This window comes from Danaus plexippus, chromosome 5, assembly GCF_018135715.1.
Source record: "Danaus plexippus chromosome 5, MEX_DaPlex, whole genome shotgun sequence".
NCBI classification, from domain to species: domain Eukaryota; kingdom Metazoa; phylum Arthropoda; class Insecta; order Lepidoptera; family Nymphalidae; genus Danaus; species Danaus plexippus.
Window position 1 is genome coordinate 8930526 of NC_083539.1, and position 21680 is coordinate 8952205.

General features: G+C 43.4%; 4 protein-coding genes across 4 annotated transcripts; 2 read left to right on the forward strand and 2 right to left on the reverse strand.

The window, feature by feature from the left end:
* Positions 1-1320: 1320 nt before the first annotated feature.
* On the reverse strand, positions 1321-11558 carry LOC116769055 (unconventional myosin-Ia). The gene is made up of 21 exons (XM_032660032.2): positions 10693-11558; positions 9814-9996; positions 9523-9638; positions 9361-9431; positions 9127-9287; positions 8991-9054; positions 8891-8904; positions 8707-8791; positions 8369-8628; positions 7710-7857; positions 7518-7616; positions 7042-7436; positions 6823-6950; positions 6595-6756; positions 6337-6513; positions 5985-6261; positions 5765-5911; positions 4072-4110; positions 3387-4001; positions 2923-3137; positions 1321-2858 (listed from the first exon to the last, which is right to left on the reverse strand). Exons 2-21 carry the CDS (start codon positions 9928-9930, stop codon positions 2744-2746), a joined length of 3405 nt encoding a protein of 1134 aa, XP_032515923.2. The 5' UTR covers positions 9931-9996; positions 10693-11558; the 3' UTR covers positions 1321-2743.
* A 724-nt stretch (positions 11559-12282) lies between these two features.
* LOC116769056 (ATP synthase mitochondrial F1 complex assembly factor 1) lies at positions 12283-13865 on the reverse strand. The gene is made up of 4 exons (XM_032660033.2): positions 13460-13865; positions 13058-13379; positions 12561-12656; positions 12283-12485 (listed from the first exon to the last, which is right to left on the reverse strand). Exons 1-4 carry the CDS (start codon positions 13717-13719, stop codon positions 12318-12320), a joined length of 846 nt encoding a protein of 281 aa, XP_032515924.2. The 5' UTR covers positions 13720-13865; the 3' UTR covers positions 12283-12317.
* Positions 13866-15017: 1152 nt separating this feature from the next.
* LOC116769199 (cyclin-dependent kinase 2-like) lies at positions 15018-17429 on the forward strand. The gene is made up of 4 exons (XM_032660230.2): positions 15018-15270; positions 15588-15783; positions 16607-16879; positions 16953-17429. Exons 1-4 carry the CDS (start codon positions 15155-15157, stop codon positions 17325-17327), a joined length of 960 nt encoding a protein of 319 aa, XP_032516121.2. The 5' UTR covers positions 15018-15154; the 3' UTR covers positions 17328-17429.
* A 669-nt stretch (positions 17430-18098) lies between these two features.
* On the forward strand, positions 18099-21289 carry LOC116769052 (WD40 repeat-containing protein SMU1). The gene is made up of 9 exons (XM_032660029.2): positions 18099-18336; positions 18416-18482; positions 18556-18814; positions 18896-19138; positions 19672-19792; positions 19880-20212; positions 20288-20414; positions 20511-20828; positions 20908-21289. Exons 1-9 carry the CDS (start codon positions 18311-18313, stop codon positions 21004-21006), a joined length of 1593 nt encoding a protein of 530 aa, XP_032515920.1. The 5' UTR covers positions 18099-18310; the 3' UTR covers positions 21007-21289.
* Positions 21290-21680: the final 391 nt, after the last annotated feature.

Sequence of the window (21680 nt, forward strand, 5' to 3'; positions counted from 1 at the left end):
AATTGTTGGCACCATTGGACTGCCTGAAAAACTTGCTAATTTATTTCCTTCGATAAAATTAGTAAACAAAGAAGTTAACAAAGCGTCAAAATACAGGGTCAATGGGCATTCAGCTCATGAAAAATCTTTTTACTAATAATGTCAGTCACTAATTTTGTGAAAGGTATTTTCGTGGTCTTTACTTCTCTTAATTTGTAAAGGTTTTTCTATGGTCGTCTTATACGCTGAACACTTCAGAGCAACATTCACCTCGAAATGCTTTACTTATTAAAATTTAGCCGATTTTCGAAGCATTTTATTATATGTAGATATAAGTAATAAATGCAGTAAGGGACACCTCAAAATATGACAGGAAACCAGGGCGCGGACTGGACTCCTGCTCATGATTCGTTTGTCTGTCATCGAGGGCATAAGTGTTAGTGATTAAGATGGTAGTTATAGGCTGTGAATCTATAAGTGACTTTAAAGTATTTCGTCGTCTTTGTGTGTACAAGTGATTATTGTTTCGTTTACTCAACTTTATTGAATTATCGTGTTTGTTAATTAAGAATTAAATGCCGATTGTCATCTCTTTAATTGTCGCGTTGTTTTTTTAATATTTTTCGAAACGTATGCCTATGTATACTGTAAAAATTTCAACATCATTCTTACGATGAAAATTACATTTAATTTTACATTATTTCAAAATCCTTAGTCACAAGCAACTATACATAAACTGAGAGTCCGTTTGCAAGGTGATCACTCGCATCATCCAAAGATGAACCATCGGTAGTAGGTACATATGTAGTGGCCAGTACTCAGTAGAATACAAGAGAGGTTGGACATTTTGGTAGAACACATTCGTAATTTTTCTGTTTGTGGTGTTTTTTAGGACTCAATAAAATATTAAATCATGGGAATGTCCGAATAAAAATGAAAACCAACGAATAGTGTACCATATTTAAGACGATAAATGACTTGGAAAACAGACCAAAAAAAATAATGTACTTCATTTCTTTAGATAGTTAAAATTTTAATTAAATTAGGTTTTGGCGGAACAATAATTGTGTTGGAAACAAGAAACTTAAAGTATTGTCGTATGATGAAACAAGTAATTATGATTTTGATTTATCTAAGTTTGTCTCTTGGTGCGTGTCAGCGCGCCCGGTGTTTGTTTACTGTTAAACTTTCAATCCATTTAATATAACAAAAATTATATCGAAGAAGTTTTCACCAAAAAGTATTTTTGAAATTGAACACAGATACTCGAGTACAATGTTGTTTTTAAATAAAAAAAATAAGTCCTTTGTAAGGCGAAAGGGTGAACTAAAAGTCGGTACATGTAAAAACTTTATATTTTTTATTAGAAACGATAAAACATTTTATAATAAGTAATCGTTGAAAACGTAACATGCATATTACATAAATCGCCTTAACAGAGATCCAGAGTCAGTGCGTGACGTCATATGGGACGCCGTCTCGCTCGCACGTGACGTCTCGCACTATCTACTTCATTCTCTCTCTCTCTCTCTTGCACAACACACTCAACGACGCCGCGCCGGACTTCATCAGATACATATTCACAATCCTCACTCGGTCTAAATGCATATTTTTGTGTCTTTGAGCGTTATCATCGTATTAATTAATGCTAGCTACATGAACACATAAGCTCGGGCTCACTCCGAGCACGCAACGGATTCTTTTCTATCGGGGTCCGAACGTTTTGAGCAAACGGAAAGCATCGAACGATAGTAATGGAGACCAGAGGTCTCCGGTCAGACGGTGGCGCTGAGTGTTCGCCGAACACGTGGACTGTAAAACATAACGCAGCTATGAACGGGGGCAAAGTTGGCGATTGTTAAGACAGATCTCTTTGGCACCGACGTTGTCACGAAGTACGGACTGAAAACTCGCAGGCGAAGCCGCCGGACAAATTAGACGGGAAAGTCGAAGACACTGAGCTGGGAAGGAGGAGGGGAGCCGTCAGCTCCGAGGGACGAGGTACCCTGAGCGGCCCGGCGGGACCCCGGGTACATATTCGAATCCTTTAGGCCTTAATTCTTTAATAAATATTCAGTTATTTTAAGTGTCGGTCATTCAGTTATTTTAAGAGTCTGCGCGTCCGTCCAAACATCAGCGAGGAACATGGAAGTGGATTTGTAACACGTAAGGCACTGATGAGTCTCTCCCGCCGGGCGCGGCTCGTCACGACACCTTGCAGATATGTATGGAACATGATGACCACAGTCCCCGCGGCCGTCGCGGCTGCGGCTCACGTTCCTCGCCAGATGTCTCCGGAGCCGAGAGCTTTCTCGGACGCGTCTTCAAGACTCGACACTAGCACCTATTTCATTTTTGGTCTGTTCACTTTCATAAGAAACATTGGACAGGATTTATAACTTTTCGGGGAATACACAAAAGAACTTATTAGAGATATCTACGATAAGACGAAATCTATTTCTTTTCTATGGAGAGGTCGCCTACAAATGTGCAAGGGAAGGCGACGAGGAGACTAAGTAGAAGAAGGAAGACGAGGACGGCGACCTCGGCGGTGGCGACAAGAGATAGAGCTCATCGTGCCCGCTACAAAGACGGTCCGACGCGCGGACTCGGCCGGTAGAACTGACTATCGTCCCGGAACCTCAGGTCCTCGTCACCGCCGCGGCCCCTCGACACGACACGAAAAGAAACGAAAACACATCGGCGAGAGACGAGCGGAGACTACTACATCGCGTCCGAACCAGAGGAAGGCGCGTCCGCGAGTCTACAGCAGCACGTCCATACGACTGCCGCGGCGCAACACGCGCGCACCCGACTCTCCGCCGCTCAGGGCGTGGAAAGCCACCGTCACCATTTGCTGGCCGAAGTTGGCCTCAAACCTGAAAGAGAAGAATGGTCAGCGGTCGGCAGGGGGAGGGGATGTGCTAGGGTCTAAGGACTCACTCTGTGGCGATATTGACGTGTGGCGGCGAGCCGACCGCGTTCTGCACCACGAGGAAGAGCTTGGTGGCGAGCTCGAGCACGTGGCAGGTGCGGACCAGCACGTCCCCGCGCCGCCGCCACGAGCCCTCGCCCCCGAACAGGCAGCCGGGAGCGTCCGCCGCCTCACGCACCGAACACTGAGACAACTCCTCGACCGAACTCTCCAGCCCTCCGCACTGTGGAAGGTCGACACGATCAGAAACGGATCTCCGTGTCGCCTGGCGTTATGGATGTATAGTGTTAAACGTTTCGCTGGCTGCACCAACAATTGTCAGAAGCGAAGTAGAATAAAGTCAATAGACAATATTCCCCTCACTGTGGACGGTTTTCTAGCGAGGAATTACATTCGATAGATGGGTCCTAAGAAGCCGACAATTTTAGTGACTTTTGAAATAGAAAGCTCGTGTGTAGAGTCTCATAAGTACCGCGCGCACGTGAACGGCCAGGAGATCGTCCGCGAACGGCGACAGAGACAGGCGGTACACGCAGTGAGCGGGCACGCGGCGCTTGAGACGCAACGAGCGCGCCTCCAGCAGCAGCAGCGCGCCCGTGGACACCACGGCCAGGCAGCGGGATACACGCCCGCTGGAGCGCGCAACCTTGCCCACCACGTCCGCGAACACCACGTAGCGGTCCGCCGCACCCGCCCCCGGCCCGCGCCGCCATGCCGCCGACGCGCGAAGGCGGACGTAGTCACCCACGAACGGATGCGCCACGCTGCGGGCGTAGTTCAGCTTGCGATCCTTGAACAGCACGCTCGCGGTGACCTTCTCGCGCATGCGGTTCCTCGCCGTCTGGTCGAAGGCGCGGCGGTAGAGGTGACAGCGCCAGCGGTGGTGCAGGCGGCGCAGGAGGGCGTCCGCGCGCGCCAACAGCCGGGGCTGCGGACACGGCGGCCACGCGGCGCACGCGGGCGAGCGGTGGCGGGCCGGCAGCCGCGACCACAAAGAACTCAGGTACGCCCGCCGCGCTTGGGAGCACCACCAGCGCCACACGAGCAGCCCGGCTCGAGCCGTTCCGCCGCCGCCCTCCACGCCTCGCTGAAACAAACCACCACGGTCAGCGTGACGGACCGGCCACGAGGGAGACCCGCACTGACGAGACACTCACCGCCACGGACACTCGCCGCTCCTCGACGGCGCGACGTTTCTGCGAAAAGTCGAAACGATCATAAAGCAATACTTTACAGTATATGGGTTATAATCCACGAGTATCGAGAACAATAAATGTAGATTTATTTATCGTCTCTAAATACATCTAGCAAATGCCGGGTACATGCCGGGTAAATGCCGGGTACATGCTAGGTACATGCCGGGTACATGCTAGGTACATGCCGGGTACATGCCAGGCAAGACGTCGTGATGAGACGAGATTGTCGTCATTGTTAGTGAAGCGGCGGCGGCAGGAGTGAGGAGACACGTGACCATCGATCACAATTTGTAAAACAGTTTCAACGTAAGCTTTTGAAAAATGCCGTGATTTTTAACTCGCTTTTATTAGCTTCACCTGTATGTTTGTATGTTTGTAACCGACTCCTTTGAGCTCGATTTTGCCATACTTTGACCGATCAGATTTAATTGAAACTTTGCACACCTGTCAAAGACCGATGACAATGCAATAATTCGATTAAAAAATCCGATTATCCCAATTTGATTCGCCAGGATTAATTAATTCCTTTCCGCATCCTTTGCATGCGAGTAAGAGAGATAGAGCTAGTGTGCGAACTACGCATGCGTAGTTAATAACTACACATTAATGTCTGGCCCGGTTCATGTTCTTAAAAATAATAGTTTAAAAAACTAAAAAAATCACGCTTTTATGGAAAACCCAACTAAAAAATGAAAAATAAATAATAGTTAAAAAAAACTAAAAAAACACGCTTTTATAAAAAATCCAACTAAAAAACAGAAAATAAAATTTAATAAATTTAGATTAAGAATAGTGTAAATAAAAAATAAATGTACATTATTGTAAAAAAGCGTGGGGTGCATAGTGTCAATAGTTATAAACATTTAACTGACAGATGAGTAGAATGATCTTTACTTTGATAACATCATAAAAAGCACTGTAAATGCACCCCACGCTTTTTATTTAAAGGGATAAAGAACTAAACGCTTAAGTGGCAAAGTCACAAGTACAAAAATAATATCAACCAGCCCGTTTGGTTCCGTGAATACACGAAGCCTTCCTGCCGCCGCCGAGCCCGCGTGGCTTCAACAACAACAATGTTTTTACGGACTTTCCGTCCCTCACACGCTACAGTCAGGCGTAACAAGTGCAGGGATGGATTTTCTCACTTTTCAGTCCAATTTTAAGCAGAAGGTCGTTCAATTTACGGGCCCAGTACCGGCTGGCTCGCTTCGGCCCAAAGACTTATTTACACAACACACACAACTTAGTATTCACATAAAAAGTATATGTTGTCTGAAATACGATCACACTGGCACGCTAGGGACACTTCATCGAGCAATTCTTGGCCCGAAAATACCTTGACCAATTTAAAAAGAGCTCACACTTTCTCAGGGACTTAACTCTAAAAAGCCATCGCAGAGAAATAAAACTAATATTTTCGGATCACGACGCGTGACGATCCGACAATATTAGTTCTATTTGAATGAATACTACACCGATGAATACAATAAGGCAGAGACACTGGCCTGCAACTGCTGGAACCTGCATCGAGAACATTTAACCCGTTTTAGAGGAACGATGTCAAAAACGCATGCACTCACGGACAGACACACACCATCGAGGGCCATCCAAGTTGTTATGTGTGTACATATTTACGAGATCCCTGGGATACCTCTCGGGTTCGGTGGCGCGTCCAGGCTCTCGCTATGATGGCTGCGGCCCGCGCACGAGTCCTCGCGCGGTGACGCCGCCACGCGCGCTGCGCCACGCACACCAGCGACGACACACGCGCCGCTCGCAGCGCCTCCAACTCCCACACCTGCACACCACACCCGCCCCTCTTACTAACACCGTCACACTACGGCGCACCGCCCGGGTGGAACGAAGGTTACGGTTCTCGGACTGCGGATGAAGACTTTCGTCCGGCCGTACGCGAACTCCGCGCTGGGTATGGGCAGCGAGCGCAGCAAGCCGCGGGCGGCGCGCACGGCGTCCTCCCGCCCCGACGACACCGCGCCGCCCGGAGACGAGGGGGCCGACCCCGGGCCCGCCCCCGGACCGGACGCCTTGGCGTCGCGGCCCCGGAGTAATCCGTAGCGGGCTAGCAATGCCCGCGCGCACATCGACTCGCACCAGCCGGCGCGCCGCAACATCGCCATGTCCATGATCCTGTGACGAACGGCTCGGTGAAGGACGGTCGGATTCGATAACGACCGACGAGAGACGACCAGGGTCAGGACTCACCCCTGAGTACGGATCTGGTGACGCAGCAGAGCGGCGTCGAAACGATGCGGACGCAGCGCGGCGTCGGCACGCAGGCAACGGACGAGGCGCGGGGCGGCCGGGAGGCGGCGAACCAACGCGCCCACCAACGCACGCTGACGACACGACAACGCACACGGTCGCCGAGGAGAACCCGTGCTGGAACCCGGAGATATGAGTATAGATATATAATTACCATACTTCACAACGGGATGAGAAGCAGTCTCGGCCGCGTCGTACCCGGCGGGGGGCGCTGCGGAGGCGCCGGGGGCGAAAAGCGCCGCTAACAGAGGTTCCCGTGCGGCGCCCAGGGCTCCGGCACACCGACGGCAAACTGCGTCGCGATTCTTAGCCACGATCCCCCGCGCGCTGTACATCACCGCGCCACCGAAGTGAACCACCCTGCAGGCAGAATGTTACATGTGGCCACGGTCGAGCTTCGTTTGTAAAGTACGACAAGAATCTCACTGAAAACGATCGGGAGCCAGCACGACGAGTCGAGGGTTACGGCGTCGCTGCAAACGCTGCAAGAAGACGGCGTCCCCGGTTCCTCGTGCCGTGCAGTCACGCAAGATTCCCAGCACGCTCTCGGGACCCTGAGGCCAAACGGTCACATGAGTTGTACACACACACGTACACAGCTATCGTCGGAGCAAGCCCCGCGTCGGTCGCTTGAGGCGGACTCACCGCGTCCAAGAGGTCCGCGTACATCTCGTGGTCGGCGTACACCAGCGGCGCCCAGGCCAGTCCCTCGCGCGCGTACTCTTCCTGTTCGCGGCGCAGCGTAGCCGCCGTCACGGCCGCCTGCACGCGCTCGGCGGCGTAGTTGATGAGGAGGCGCTCGAGTCCGTTGTGAGCGAGCGCCTCCAGTCCGTACACGTCCAAGATGCCCAGCGAGCGGCGCGCTCCCACCGACGCCGGCTTCAGCGCTTCGTTGACGGCGCTCACGAGCCAGTTGAAGAGCCGAGAGTAGAGAGCGCACAGCAGGCGGTCACGAAGCGCCCGGGCCCACTCGGCACCGGCGCCTTCCGTTTCGGACCCCGCTTCCGAGCCGCACTCCTCTTCCGCCGAGCACGCGTCGTCTGCGGGACCGAAAGGAACGATGGTCAGCTGGACGGTAGAGGAGACACGCACCGAGAGCGGACGTCCGAGGGTCACGATACCGTGAGGGTCATCGCGAGGCACCGAGGGCGGCGCGGCGCCCAGGGCCAGCTCCAACTCGTCCGCGTCCACCCCGACCAGCGCACACGCCTCGCGGAGTTCTGCGAGTAAGAGGACAGAGAGAGGGGTCGTTATGAGGAAGATGAATGAGGAATGAATCGCGGAGGCTCTCTGAGGACGCGCGGCGTACGCACCGTACTCGTGCTGGAGGCGAGTGCCGATGGAGCCGTCGATGTTGTGCTGGGGCTCGAACTGCACGTTCCCCAGCTTGAGGAGGAAGGCCAACACTCGCAGCACCGCGCCGCACTGACCCGCGCTGAAGCCAAGAGCGCCCATCGCCGCCTATACACGAAACCGAAAAGGTTTTGAAGCTGCTATTTTATAAAGGTCTATATAAAGCTTCTGTAGAGCGACTCTCGGTCACTCGGATATCTCACACGATGACGTCCTGTCGGCACAAGGTGTATAAGTCGCTTAGACCTAGAACTCACTACGTAACCGGTTTAATGTATGGTCAGTACTCAGTAGTTATCCACGAACCAATCGTCTTCTACCGTCATCTCGCAGGGTAGTGACGTCACCGCTACACACCCCTATGTAGTATTGTTTCTTTTATAGTGATAATGACTGTTTTTCGGAATCATTTTCAAAAACTCTTGTGTTAATCGACAGTATCTGGTCCAAGTGTTTTTTTTAGACCCGTTCGGGAGACAAGAGACAGCTGTTCTTGTTATGGCTTCACGCGTCACGTGTTCAGGACACCGAGCGGTTCTCGGAGCTGCCACCGGATGACATCACCCTAAAAATTAATGTAATGAATCTCGAACGCCCGACTGCGACGCCTGTCGTTTACCTTGGTGAAGGCGAAGTGGTCCCTGTCTGCATGAGGCGTTCGCGGCCCCGGCGGCGGCAGTACGGCCCGCCGAGGGGACGCGCCCGCTCCCCCAGCCCCGGAACAGGCGACGCCACCGACACCCCCCACCCCGCAGCCCGCAGAGCCCGCCGCCACCGCGCCACTGCCTCCCGGCGCGCCGCATCCTCCCACTTCGACACAGCACGTGCCGCCCCTCAGCACACGGTATTGCTCCCACGACCGCTGCAGCTTCAAACGCTCTGAGAACGAAATGCAGCGTCAGTAGGCCGAGGCCCGAGACGGTACGGGTCGTTGTTATGTGTGCGCACGTCACTCACTGAGCAGGTGAGCGTCGGCGCCGGCCAGCAGCTGGTACAGGACGTGGAAGTTCCGCTCGCCCTCCGCCGCGCAACACACACGCTCCTGAAACATAATACGTAGCAGCAGCCGTCATCGAAGATCTTTTCCTCATTACTCGATCGTTGAAGCACTATAACACTAGTATTTTTGGGAGGTACTCACCTTTTCCAGAAGGTCTGCATGAAAAGACAATGATAACACATGAGACATGAATACAAACACCGGCACCCTATCGCCTACGCCCTGCACGGTCTATACTCACAGTGTGTTATGTGTCCTCCGACCGGCTCGCCCTTGAAGTCGAACTCTATGTCTAACAATTTGCCCTGGAACATGTAACCGGTTACAATTATCACTGTGATCGATTCACGTATACTATGGTCATAGAGGAAACGTACGAAGCGGCTGGCATTGTGGTTGCGAGCGGTGGCCGCGTTCCCGAAGGCCTCGAGCAGAGTCCCCGCGGCCGCCAGCGCTCCTCCCCCGCCACCGCCGCCCGCCACAACGGCACACTGCAGACACACGCGCGCCGCCTCCGTCTTGCCCGACCCGCTCTCTCCTGCAAGCGAGACTAGTTACTGCCCGTGTTCAGACCGCTCCCCCCGAACCCCCGCCGATGTGCTTATTCCTACCCGTTATAACGATGCACTGATTTTCGTTCCTGTCTCGGACCCAGCGGTAAGCCGTAGCCGTTATCGCGTATCTGCAACAGAGGGATGGAGGCATGTGCTGTAATGGGTGACATTTAATACCAAAGCTATTTATGTGTGTATGTGTGTGTGTATGTCACTAACAGATGTGGTGGTAGCAGGTAGGGAGGCCGGGCCAGGTAGGTCCGAACAAGCTCGGCCGAATACAGCGGCAGTGGACGGCAAGGGTTCACCGACACCAGGGCGTTGCCCACATACGTCTGGAAGGTTATGAATATAATTTGTGGGAATCCTCCGACTTGTCAGCTGACTCATGAAACAACTATTCAAGCTTTGCTTGTTATTTCTTTCAATAAAAGTCTTATATTCAAATCATAAAATGTTTAAGCTTCCATAGGATAATAGAACAGAATGTTAAGAGAGGCAGCGACTCACATATATGATATCTCTTTTATATCGAACATGTAAGTTGTGCAGGAAAGAATCCTCGGTTAGTGGCGCCAGTAGCACGGCGTCGGCGAGGCCGGCGGGCGCAGGCTCGGGCTCCGCCATGGCCCCGCGCCGCTTCTCACCGTCTCACACCGAGACTGCCCGTCCTCGGACTGAACATGCCGCTTACTGTTCACAACATTGATATTAACTAGTATCATATTGTTTTTGTACACTAAAATTCCACAAATAATATTTACTCTATTCTAATTCCTTATATATACAAAGCAATACATTTTTGAGGAACATAGTAAATGCAATATAATTAGTATTAGATTGCCTTACTACCACTTACTACACTACTTTCCTTAAATATTGTGATCCTTAAATAATGTAAAATTATTACAAATTATGTGTGAAAGTTAGGAGGATTTGCTGAGAAAGAAAAAATTTGGTATAAGTTAAAATTTTAATGGTACATGAACTCTGTTGCAAGCAATATACTGTGATTAACAACAGTGTACATAACTATATTTACCATACTTCCTCTTATTAAACAAATTTATCTGAAGATTATTGTATTAAGTAAAGAAATAAACATTTTTGATAGAAATGACAAATTTATTATGAATTTATTTTTATGTAAAGGAACTTAATATAAATACAAGAATAAAAAACTAAGAGCATAATAATGTATTTTTATACTCCAATATAATTGATTCAAAAATATTAAATTTACGGACCTAAGATAATAAATTAAACATTTAGAATAATGAGAAATGTAGAGTAGTGGTTTAATTAGCTAAAATCCTACTTGATTCTACGAGTGATTCGCTTCGAGTATTCACAGCATCGCCTGTTATCTAGTAGTTTAGCAAAACTTACATGTCCTTAAAATATTCCAGGCTACTTCTTAAATATAAACATCTTCAATATATAATAATGATAAAAAATTTAATATAATACAGTACATTAAGTATATAGGCACTGATTTTATACTAGTAGTATGTACACTCGTAAATTGACAGCTGTTAGATGTTAATACTAAAATGTAAAGAGCGAGCAGAAATGCAAACAAAGAAATATTATGGCAATATTATTAATGATTACAGAATATTAAAAGAATTTATTACTGATATTATTTTGGTTTTCTAATAATAAATATATTTAAGTCACTTTTACAGAAAAAATAAATATCACAAGTTTTATTAGAAAAAGATTTAAATATATAATATTATCAGACAAAAATATATAATTTATAAAAAAGTTTAACTAAGTCTTACTACTGATCCACATTAAATTAATTATTTCTGAATAGATTAGCAAGATGTGAAAAGTGAGAAACGTACATTGGCATGTCTGCATAACTTTTTCTTAATCATTTTCTGTACGGAAGAATATATAGGTATCTGATTTCCTACTTTTTTTAGCTTTCGGGATAGTTCGCATTTATTTTTTTATTATTGATCATACTTTTAACAGTGTTAAAAATAATATTTGTGAAAATAAAATAGTTTTATCCGTTTCGTTTCGTCAAAAACTAATGGCGGGGTTATTTAAATAATATTAACCGTACAGCATATCAAAATACTGTGGTATTATTTCGATCTTTTATTTTATATAAATGGATAAATTTGTTGTAAATGTTAGAAAACGTAAAAAAAGACGGACACGTAAGAGACTTGATGAAATCAGAAAGAGAACTTTTAAAATACATAGTAATGATGCAGTCATTTCTTACAAGGGGGTAAAACCGACTATTACAAGCTATTTGACAAGCAGTCGTTTAACTTTAATGAAAAAAGCTATACGATCTGAAACAATGACAAGATCAAAATTGCGACAAGAAAAAAATAGGGCCGAAGTTATATTGCCTCCCACAGCCGAGAAAAAAAAGGTATCTAATAAAACTCCTCTTAAAGAATCTGTATATATAGATACTAAACTAAGTAGCCGGTCTAACAATTCCTCAAGAATTGAGCAACATAAAACGCAAGACAGCATTATTCTTTTTAGTAGTTCTGATAGTGAGAAAGTTACAGATTTGTGGAATGGAGTTCTGTCAGATTCTGCAAGCTCATCATCAGTAACATATCTATTGCAAAGTAACAGAAGTCTCTATGATGAATTTATGAACAACATTGAAAAATATATCTGTGAAACTGGATCAGATTTTTTAAGAACAGAAAATATATTTAAATATAAAGCTATTTTCCAAACTAATCCCTATGAAAACAAACCTAATATTAAAGATAAGGAAAGTGCAAATTTTTTTGTTATGGACAGTGATAATAGTATCAGTGAACATTCTTATGAATTGTCATCAGAGCAGGTCCTCCCCCTTCAAATTGGTCATACATCTCCAACTTCGTGGTTGGTGTCAAGTAGCTCACCCTGCTACAGTCAAGATTCTCCCGAGTACTTATACTATCCACATAAACTGAATCAATGAAGACTTTCACAAATAAAATAATATTTGCGTTATCTAATTTTTAATGTATCCCAAAAATTTAAACTAATTGTATGCTCTCTAATTCTTCAATCAAGTCCATGTGTTTGAATGTGTCTGGACTTCTGTTGAACAGTTCTAAGAGTGTGACTTTCTTGGGATCCTTCCCGCTGTAATACATCTGGAACTGGTTGGCCAGACACTGGGCTTCTTTTCCATCAAGAACATTCTGAAATTAATCATTATAATTTAAATTGTGTCCAGTCGGTTTACAAATAACAAATAATGAAATGTAATGTTTTACCTTGTCATAATCCCCTCTCATCAATACAATTCCCTTTTCCTTGAGTTCTAAATAATGAACCATAGTCAAGCACTCCGGGGCATTTTCTTTATGTACCTTGAATTGGTAGGTATGTGATGATATTAATTAGACTGAACATACAAGCAATTGTAACGGTTACTTAAAGGAAAGACAAGTATAGATGTGAAAATCCTTACAAACTCATGAATGTAATTGTCATTGTAAAATATGCTTATTGATGTACTACCTCATTCTGATTCACACCAAAAGGCACACATATCTCTACATGTATACACAGCAATCAATTATTCTTTAAGAATATTAAAATAACAATTTTTCTTAACTCCCTGAATTTGCTTTGGCCAAATATTGGAAAATGAGTTAATATCAGTTTTGTTGAAAATAAAAGTTGAGAAGGAAATTGAAGAGATAAAAACTATCAAAAGTGAACTTGTCACCTGAGTGAAGGTGAGAACATGTAGAAATTACTATTTTACCTGAAAAGCTAAAAGTGGAGTGAAATGAACAGCATTCCCAAAACTTTGGCACATTATAAACTCATAGCCTTGTGATCGTGGGAGTGGAAACAAGAATGTTGGAAATTCTTTCATATTTTGTGCAATGGATACATAAGAATCCTTTGGGATTGTGGCAGATATCACTTCTTTATCTTTATGATACTCCTCCCAGATATTTTGGACTTCTGCAGCACTCTTGTCTAGCACCAACTCTAACTTTAAAATATCATTTAATTTTTTATCCTCAACACTGGCACCTTCACTCCGATGGCCTTTAGGATTGAGTACTGAAGAAAATTGGCTAAAATAAAATATATATTGAATAATAGATTTTTTTAAACAAAATATTAAGCGAAATTTCTAAGTGTATATATCATGTACCGCGTGTCCACTGGTCCGGCAAATTTTTTTTTTTTTTCGTGTTCTTTATTTTTATGTTGACTATCTACCCTCTTGAGAAATTCTTCTGGAGAGGTTTTTTGTAGTGCAGCAATCCTATCAGCGTACTTTTCATAATAAGGGTTGTTTTGTAAGTTTTCCATAGCCTTTTCGAGCTTAGAAGAAGTAGTCATTATATTACGCAATGTAGTAAATCTGGGATGTTTCACGGAATAAATGAAGTATCTTAAACCGAGTGCCATAACAGATTTAACTTATAATAAAATTGTTATTTACATCACAATATTATTAATATTCATAGGTAAATAGCCTGATTTCGAAATGTACTCCTTAAAAGTTAAAGGTAGTCGAAGGTAGATACTAGGTAGATTGCTATTAGATTCTGACAAATGTCACTGCCAAGTGTCAAGTTTTAATGTAAACAACGACATCATTAAATAAATGGGAATAGATACATACTCGATACACCTTTATGAGCGTAATGAACAATAATAAGATATATTTTTACTGAATATAGAGATTTACCGAGTTTATTTAATCTTAACAGAACTTCTATTCTACAATGAATATCCTTAAGTTAAAGCGGATCCGTTGAAAAGATAATTTGTACAGTTGACTACTACTGCCCTTAAAAATATTGATTAAATGAGATCTAAGATTTTCGCGAGTTTTATTCATTTAAATGAAACTAGTATTATTCGGATATACTACGCGGATTTTATTATTTAAAAATTTCGGGATTATGTAGTTTTTAAATAATAAAATCCGCGTAGTATATCCGACTAATACTAGTTTCATTTAATATTGATTAAATTTCATCACTAATTTATGTTTGCAACAAAACTTTTGCATTCTTAAATAACGTTCTATTTTTCTATTCGGCTAAAATATTTTGATGTGGTTTATAATTGATGAATAGGCATTGCACTGTTCCTTGTTCCTCAAGATAGGCAAATTATGAAAGGAGAATAAAGAAACAAGTCAAATAACACGCCTTAATTTGAAATTTATTTGAATATGTAGTATTATTATATAAAAAATCATAGTTTTACATAAATATAGTAGACACGCGATTATCAGTATATAGATATATAGATAATAAATAATATTATTTACTCATAATTATATTGGTTTTGTTTAACATTCAAACGAAAAATATTTACCATATTATAACTTTATATAACCTATACTACTTGTTAACAAAGAAGAATGTTTATGATTTTTTATGAATCTTTGTTATTTTTTGTAAGACTTATAACCAATGTTGACCATGCCATCTTGAAATATATGAAGTGTTGAGTATATTAGGGATGGTATTTTTTCTATAAGTCTGTCAAAAATTTAACTATCACGAATTATTTCTTAGAAAAAAATTATTAATAAGTAATATTATATTAACATACCCATATTTTTTATGGGAGATGTATCATGCATGAATTATAAAAGAGAGCATCCCTTTGTATTTGTGAGGATATTTTGACACATTTATTGTGTGTGGAAACATTATTACAGATAATATTTAAAATCTACAGAAATAAGAATTCAATAATCAAATTGAGACTGAATCCCGTCTTATGAATGTCAGACTTCAACTGCATTGAAATAATGAACGAATAGATTGATCATACGCTACATATATATCAATTCTTCAATAAAATATTAATAAATAAGAATTCAATGGAAAACTTTTCGAGAGTTGAAAAAATTGGTGAAGGAACATATGGCGTAGTTTATAAGGCAAGAGACAAAGTAACCGGTAAAGAAATTGCTCTGAAGAAAATAAAACTTGAAAAGTAAGTTATATTTGGCGCGAAAAGTGACACTATTAACATTATTTAACATTTAAATGAATGTAGATTCCACGTTTACTGTAGTTAGTTATATGAAATAAAAAAAAAATTAAACCTTTTACTCAAAATTTTTATTCATTCTGTACTTTAACATCTACATGGCCTGCAACTTTCAAAAATTTTCCGAAGACGTAGACCTTTTTCTTTCCGGGGTATTAGATACAGAGTTTCAATATTTATCGAATCCTGGACTCTTTTTGGTTGGATGATTTGTGTAATTAGATATTGATGTGATTTGTAATAAAATAATTTATTCTTAGTGAACCTGAGGGGGTCCCATCAACTGCACTCAGAGAGATATCAGTATTGCGGGAGTTAAAGCACCCGGCTGTGGTGCGCTTACTAGATGTGCTGCTGGCAGATACAAAGCTGTTTCTGGTCTTTGAGTTTTTACACATGGACCTCAAACGGCTTATGGATATAACCAAAGGACCACTGCAGCTGGATCTTGTGAAGGTTTGTTATAGATTACCAAATACTTTATAAAAAATCTAATGACATTCATACTATAAATGAACAGATGATACTCAAAATAAAATTTCCTAGATTTTCTTTTACTAACATGTTTTCTACTTTTTTACTGTGGTCATTCAATATATTTTTGCCGAATATACTTCATTATATCCCCAAATAATAATTAAATTTAGTTGAGACATCTTCAGGAAAATTTTGTGTTTTTTAAGTATAAGATAAAATATGGGGGTAGAGAAATATTTAACTATCTTTAAAAACTGAGACACCAGTCGACACATACTGAGGTAAGTATTTCCATTACCTTGGCAAAGCACTTAATGCAAATGTAAATCCATATCATCGAAGTGGAGTGGTAAAAAATATTGTAAACTTAATGAATTACTCTAAAAACAAATATTTTCTATTCTTAATGGGATATTTAAGTCACCAGAAGAAATCTTAAGATATAACTTTCATATAAATATTTAAAAATATTTTCACTTACAGAAATAAAAGCTTTAAAATATAAGTCACCTTCATGTTTGTGGGACCTTTGTTACATAAACAGTTACTACTAAATAAGATTTTAAATGATATTTTATTATAGGAGAATACAGCCCAATTAATTATCTTTGTCTCGTGATCAGGTTGAAATCTCAAATACAATTTTTTCTTAGAATGTAAATTAATAAATATTTGTAAACATATTTCCTGATATATAAATAAATAAGTACACAAGAAATTTTTACAAATAACTAAGGGTCTGTCTTAAGTGATCTACCTACTATGTACTTGGGCTATATCTAAGAAAACAATCATTTTCTAGAGTTACTTGCGACAGCTGTTAGAGGGAGTCGCCTACTGTCACGCACATCGTGTGTTACATCGCGACCTCAAGCCACAGAATCTTCTGGTGGATGTGGAGGGTCACATAAAGCTGGCCGACTTCGGTCTGGCGCGCGCCTTCGGTATACCCGTGCGCGCTTACACTCACGAGGTGGTGACGCTCTGGTACCGGGCGCCCGAGATCCTGCTAGGAGCCAAGTTCTACTCCACTGCCGTCGACGTCTGGAGTCTCGCCTGCATCTACGCCGAGATGGTACTAGGGTAGCGTTCAGTTTCCTTGTGTTGTCGAAGTTCCCATTCCAATAGTAACATGGTGGTGTCACCAGGCCAGCGGCAGGACGCTATTTCCGGGCGACAGCGAGATCGATCAGCTGTTCAGAGTGTTCCGCGCCCTGGGTACGCCCGGCGAGGACGTGTGGCCCGGAGCGCGCCTGCTGCCCGACTACCGCGCCGCCTTTCCTCGCTGGCCGCGCCGCGAGGCCCGCCTGCTTCTGCCGGCGGCGGCTCGGGCTCCGCCGCACGCCCCACACGCCGCGAGCCTGTTCGAGAGCATGTTGCGGTACGAGCCGAGCGAGCGCGTGTCGGCGCGCGCCGCCCTGCTGCACCCTTACCTGTCGAACGCGCGCCTGGTGCCGCCCGCCCTGCCGCCGCAGCATTCTCCGCCTTCCACCGACTGCGCCGATCGTCCCGACGACTTCTGATCTCCGTCGAGTTGATTTCGTTGTCACCTGTAAATAAATATTTATATTTTTTTTAAAGGAAAATTTATACTTTATAAATATAAAATGTGAACGAAATAATTACAGTGCGTTGTTATTTTCCATATTATTATTAGAGATTTTTATCTACTTTTTACACCTGGGCCGCAAGTCCCAGGCACCGTTGCAGCACCTTTCACTGCAACATGATGGACCAGACACCAGCACGGTGCAGCCATTGAACGCTAAGAAGTTTCGTCTATAATAATTGATCTAATGAAACATAAAACTTGTTTCATCCAGTGTAATATTATATGCTTGCAAGTACTGTAGATTCTTCAAACCCTTAACATTAATTATTTCATAATGAAAATGTATCCTTCGAAACCCCTCTATAATTATTATTTTCTTTTAAATGAACAGGAAAATGTTTGACTATACTAAACTAGCAAAAAAAAAAAACAGTTAAAGAAAAGTACCTAAAATCTAGCTAAATATCTAAATTAAAATTTCTTATAAACAGTTATTTTCATTCATCTCATGCGCTGTTGATTAACACGATTTTTTTGAGAAAAGACTCAATCAATTTATGCTTATTAGTTTACCTTAAAAATATATTATTACAAATTTTTCCATTGACATTGAAAGGTTTGTTAATTCTTATTAAAAAAGTAGCGAAAATAACTGAGCGCTCTTTTAATAGTCCCATTACTATTCTACAAAAAAATCTAGTTTCTATGAATGACGCTTAATATGTCACTTGTCAATGTCATGTGCGAGAAATGTTTAGCAAACAAGCATTAATGAGTTAAAAGCTATCGTCAAAAAATTAAATTCAACTTTCTAGGATTATACAATTTATAGATCCTATAACAGTTAATAAATAAATCCTAATATAAATAATAAATCAGATGATCCTTACTTATATACACTCCTAATTTCAATTGCTTCAAATATTGAAAAGTTGCTATTTCTTTACAATTACTATGTCTATCGAAATTGAATCTGCAGAGTAAGTGATGCTGCTTCAATTGTGTACATATTACTATGATAACGGAGAGTTCTAGATGTTAATATATTGTTTTTTGTAGTGTTATCCGTCTGATACAACAATACTTGAAGGAGTCTAACCTCACAAAAACTTTGCAAACGTTACAGGTACTTTAAATTTTCAATAAATTTTGAATAAACTAATGCATTGTGATGGTTGAAAATTTATGTGTGCCCACAGGAGGAGACAGGGGTTTCATTGAACACAGTTGATAGTGTTGATGGATTTTGTGCCGACATAAATAATGGTCACTGGGATACCGTGTTAAAAGCAACAGCATCATTAAAGCTGCCTGATAAGAAACTTATGGATTTATATGAACAAGTGGTCTTGGAACTCATTGAGTTACGTGAGCTGGGTGCCGCTCGAACATTGTTGCGCCAAACCCAGCCCTGCTTGCTCATGAAGCAACAGGAGACGGATAGATACATGCATCTTGGTAAGAATTAAATGAAAATGTATTTATGTTTGTTTAATTTTAGCTTTGTCTATGCTTTCACAATGTCACTTTTTTGAATAGAAAATATGTTGGCTCGATCATATTTCGATCCTCGGGAAGCATACGGAGCTGGTGGTCCCGGGGGCACAGGGGGTGCGGGCGGTGCGGGGGGAGCAGGAGGTGCGGGAGGTGGCAAGGAGTGGCGACGCTCGGCGCTGGCCGCAGCACTGGCGGGTGAGGTCTCCGTGGTTCCATCTTCACGTCTCCTAGCGCTGCTGGGTCAGGCGCTGAAGTGGCAGCAGCATCAGGGTCTACTGCCGCCAGGTGTTTCGCTTGTGTTTTTGCTTATTTTTCATATTATGTTTTGATTCTCGTGAATGAGATATTGTTTATCACTTATCCTACTAAGTTTCTTAATACATACATATAAAATCTGGAATAATTTAAAGGATTTGAGAAACATGAACCTCATTATGACAAATCTTACAATATAATTACACTAATAAAGTATTTGGCTAAAGTGTTCGATGAAAGATTTAGAAATGTATTCAAAGAGAGTCTCACAAAATATTGATCGAAGCAGGAATTAATATGTGAGCAACAAACTTGATAAATGTAGAGTGCCTAGATGAGGAGGTTCAGAAACTAACATTTATGTTATCTCTGCTTCTATAAAAAGAGGATGGGATGATTGATCTGACAAAAGGAAGTGTGATAAGATGACTGAATATTGTCATATTACAAGGATAAATAAAAGTAAACAAATATGAATTCTGGTATTTTAAATTAAATTCTAGTATTTATTCAGAAAGTACGAAACTTTTGGTAAGTAAAATAACTTCTGATAATGTTTTCAGGAACCACCATTGATTTGTTCAGAGGCAAAGCTGCTATTAGGGACGAAGAAGATGACCAATACCCGACACAAGTGTCAAAGATTATAAAATTTGGCCAAAAATCTCATGTTGAGTGTGCAAAGTAAGAAGCTCTCACAAACAAATCTCTCACTCAATATTAAAAAAACAATGTGTGATGTTCGGACACGAACTATATTCTAACCGGCAGGTTTTCCCCCGACGGCCAGTACTTGGTGACGGGGTCCGTGGACGGGCTGGTGGAAGTGTGGAACTTCACGACGGGCAAGATCCGCAAGGATCTGCGGTACCAGGCGCTCGAAGAGTACATGAGCATGGAGGAAGCCGTGCTCAGCCTGGCCTTCGCGAGAGACTCCGACACGCTGGCGGCCGGAGCCAACGATGGCCGCGTCAAGGTGTGGAGGGTCGCCAGCGGACAGGTGCAGCGCAAGTTGGAGCGAGCCCACGCCAAGGGAGTCACGTGTCTGCAGTTCGCCAGAGACAATACTCAGATACTGTCCGCCTCCTTCGACCGAACCATCAGGTACCCGCGCGTCAGGCCGTCTTTAAGTTATTTCGCTCCTTCAATATAATAATTATGAATGTCCACGACTTCTAGGATCCACGGATTGAAGTCGGGAAAGATTTTAAAAGAATTTCGAGGTCATACGTCGTTCGTGAACGAGGCTGTGTTCACCCCGGATGGACACAGCGTGCTAAGCGCTTCCTCCGACGGCACGGTCAAGGTGAGGCTCTGACCGTTCTTAGGCAGGGAGCGGCCGGGAGTGGCCGGCAGTGGCCGCGGACCGCTGGACCGTTCTTATTGATCGGACTGTTGGCAGGTGTGGTCGGTGCGCTCCGGGGAGTGTACGGCGACGTTGAAGCCGCTGGGGTCTGGGGAGCCGCCCGTCAACTCGCTGCTGCTGATGCCCAAGAACCCGGATCACTTCGTGGTGTGTAACAGGACCAACACCGTGGTCATCATGAACATGCAGGGACAGATCGTGCGCTCCTTCACCAGCGGCCGGCGCGAGGAGGAAGGCGGTGCCCTGGTGTGCGCGGCGCTCGGAGCGCGTGGCCGCCTCGTGTACTGCGCCGCCGAGGACCTCGTGCTGTACGCCTTCTGCGCCGCCAGCGGCAAACTCGAGAGGACCATCAATGTAAGTGTAATTCTTCTCGCTGCCTCCCACATCTTCTCAGCGGTTGCTCGTCACTCGCTTCCTTTCGGTTTCTGTTTAGATCCACGAGAAGGCGGTCATCGGTATGACGCACCACCCTCACCAGAACCTGCTGGCCACCTACAGCGAGGACGGACTCCTGAAGTTGTGGAAGCCGTGAGGCGTGGTCTCACGTTCCGCCTCCTCTCCTGTGTCCCGCGTCTGTGTCCTCGTGTGGAACCCTCTAGTAGATAACACTTTACCGATGTTCCCTCACTCGTATGCTCCTTATTATTGCAACAACCCATGTCCCGGCTTCCTTTTCTTGGCGTCATACAAAGCTGGGACATGATGTCTTGACTGTTTTGAAATTAATTAAGACGGTGAGTTTTAGAGTTAACATTGTTTGTAATTTTAGTATAAGAAATGGTTTTAAGTAAAAAAAATATATATGTTTACATTGATGTATATTTATTTTAATGTATCCTTTACTGGCCACATTCCGTCGCCGGACACGAGCTCCTCCGCGAGTGCAATCCTTCCAGCTGAAGTACTTGGCATTCTATCCGTACTGATCGCTACTGTACATTAGGTTTTCATCCAAATAGTAATTAGAAAGTTATGAGATCTAAGAGTTTCGCGAACATTGAGACAAATAAAACTAATATTTTCGGATTTACTGCGCGATTGTAATGATTTTAACTACATAATACATTATTGAATGCGTAATTGTATACAAACAGGCAGGTACGGCATTATAGTCCTTATAGATGTGAAAAGTTGTACTTTTCCAGTCTTCCTACCTGCCTGTGGTTCAGAGGTAAATTTAATTAGCCGTATTGTTAATGCAAAATG

Coding starts and splice junctions, on each gene's coding strand:
- LOC116769055 (XM_032660032.2), bottom strand. CDS start 9,930: ATGGCGGAGCCCGAGCCTGCGCCCGCCGGCCTCGCCGACGCCGTGCTA. Junction 9,432..9,522: donor TACCTGCTACCACCACATCT/GTTAGTGACATA, acceptor CCTCTGTTGCAG/ATACGCGATAACGGCTACGG. Junction 5,912..5,984: donor TCATCCGCAGTCCGAGAACC/GTAACCTTCGTT, acceptor TGTGGTGTGCAG/GTGTGGGAGTTGGAGGCGCT.
- LOC116769056 (XM_032660033.2), bottom strand. CDS start 13,719: ATGGCACTCGGTTTAAGATACTTCATTTATTCCGTGAAACATCCCAGA. Junction 13,380..13,459: donor GCCGGACCAGTGGACACGCG/GTACATGATATA, acceptor ATTTTATTTTAG/CCAATTTTCTTCAGTACTCA. Junction 12,486..12,560: donor TGAGAGGGGATTATGACAAG/GTAAAACATTAC, acceptor GATTAATTTCAG/AATGTTCTTGATGGAAAAGA.
- LOC116769199 (XM_032660230.2), top strand. CDS start 15,155: ATGGAAAACTTTTCGAGAGTTGAAAAAATTGGTGAAGGAACATATGGC. Junction 15,784..16,606: donor TGCAGCTGGATCTTGTGAAG/GTTTGTTATAGA, acceptor ATCATTTTCTAG/AGTTACTTGCGACAGCTGTT. Junction 16,880..16,952: donor CCTGCATCTACGCCGAGATG/GTACTAGGGTAG, acceptor TGGTGTCACCAG/GCCAGCGGCAGGACGCTATT.
- LOC116769052 (XM_032660029.2), top strand. CDS start 18,311: ATGTCTATCGAAATTGAATCTGCAGA. Junction 19,793..19,879: donor TCTCATGTTGAGTGTGCAAA/GTAAGAAGCTCT, acceptor TCTAACCGGCAG/GTTTTCCCCCGACGGCCAGT. Junction 20,415..20,510: donor CCTCCGACGGCACGGTCAAG/GTGAGGCTCTGA, acceptor GACTGTTGGCAG/GTGTGGTCGGTGCGCTCCGG.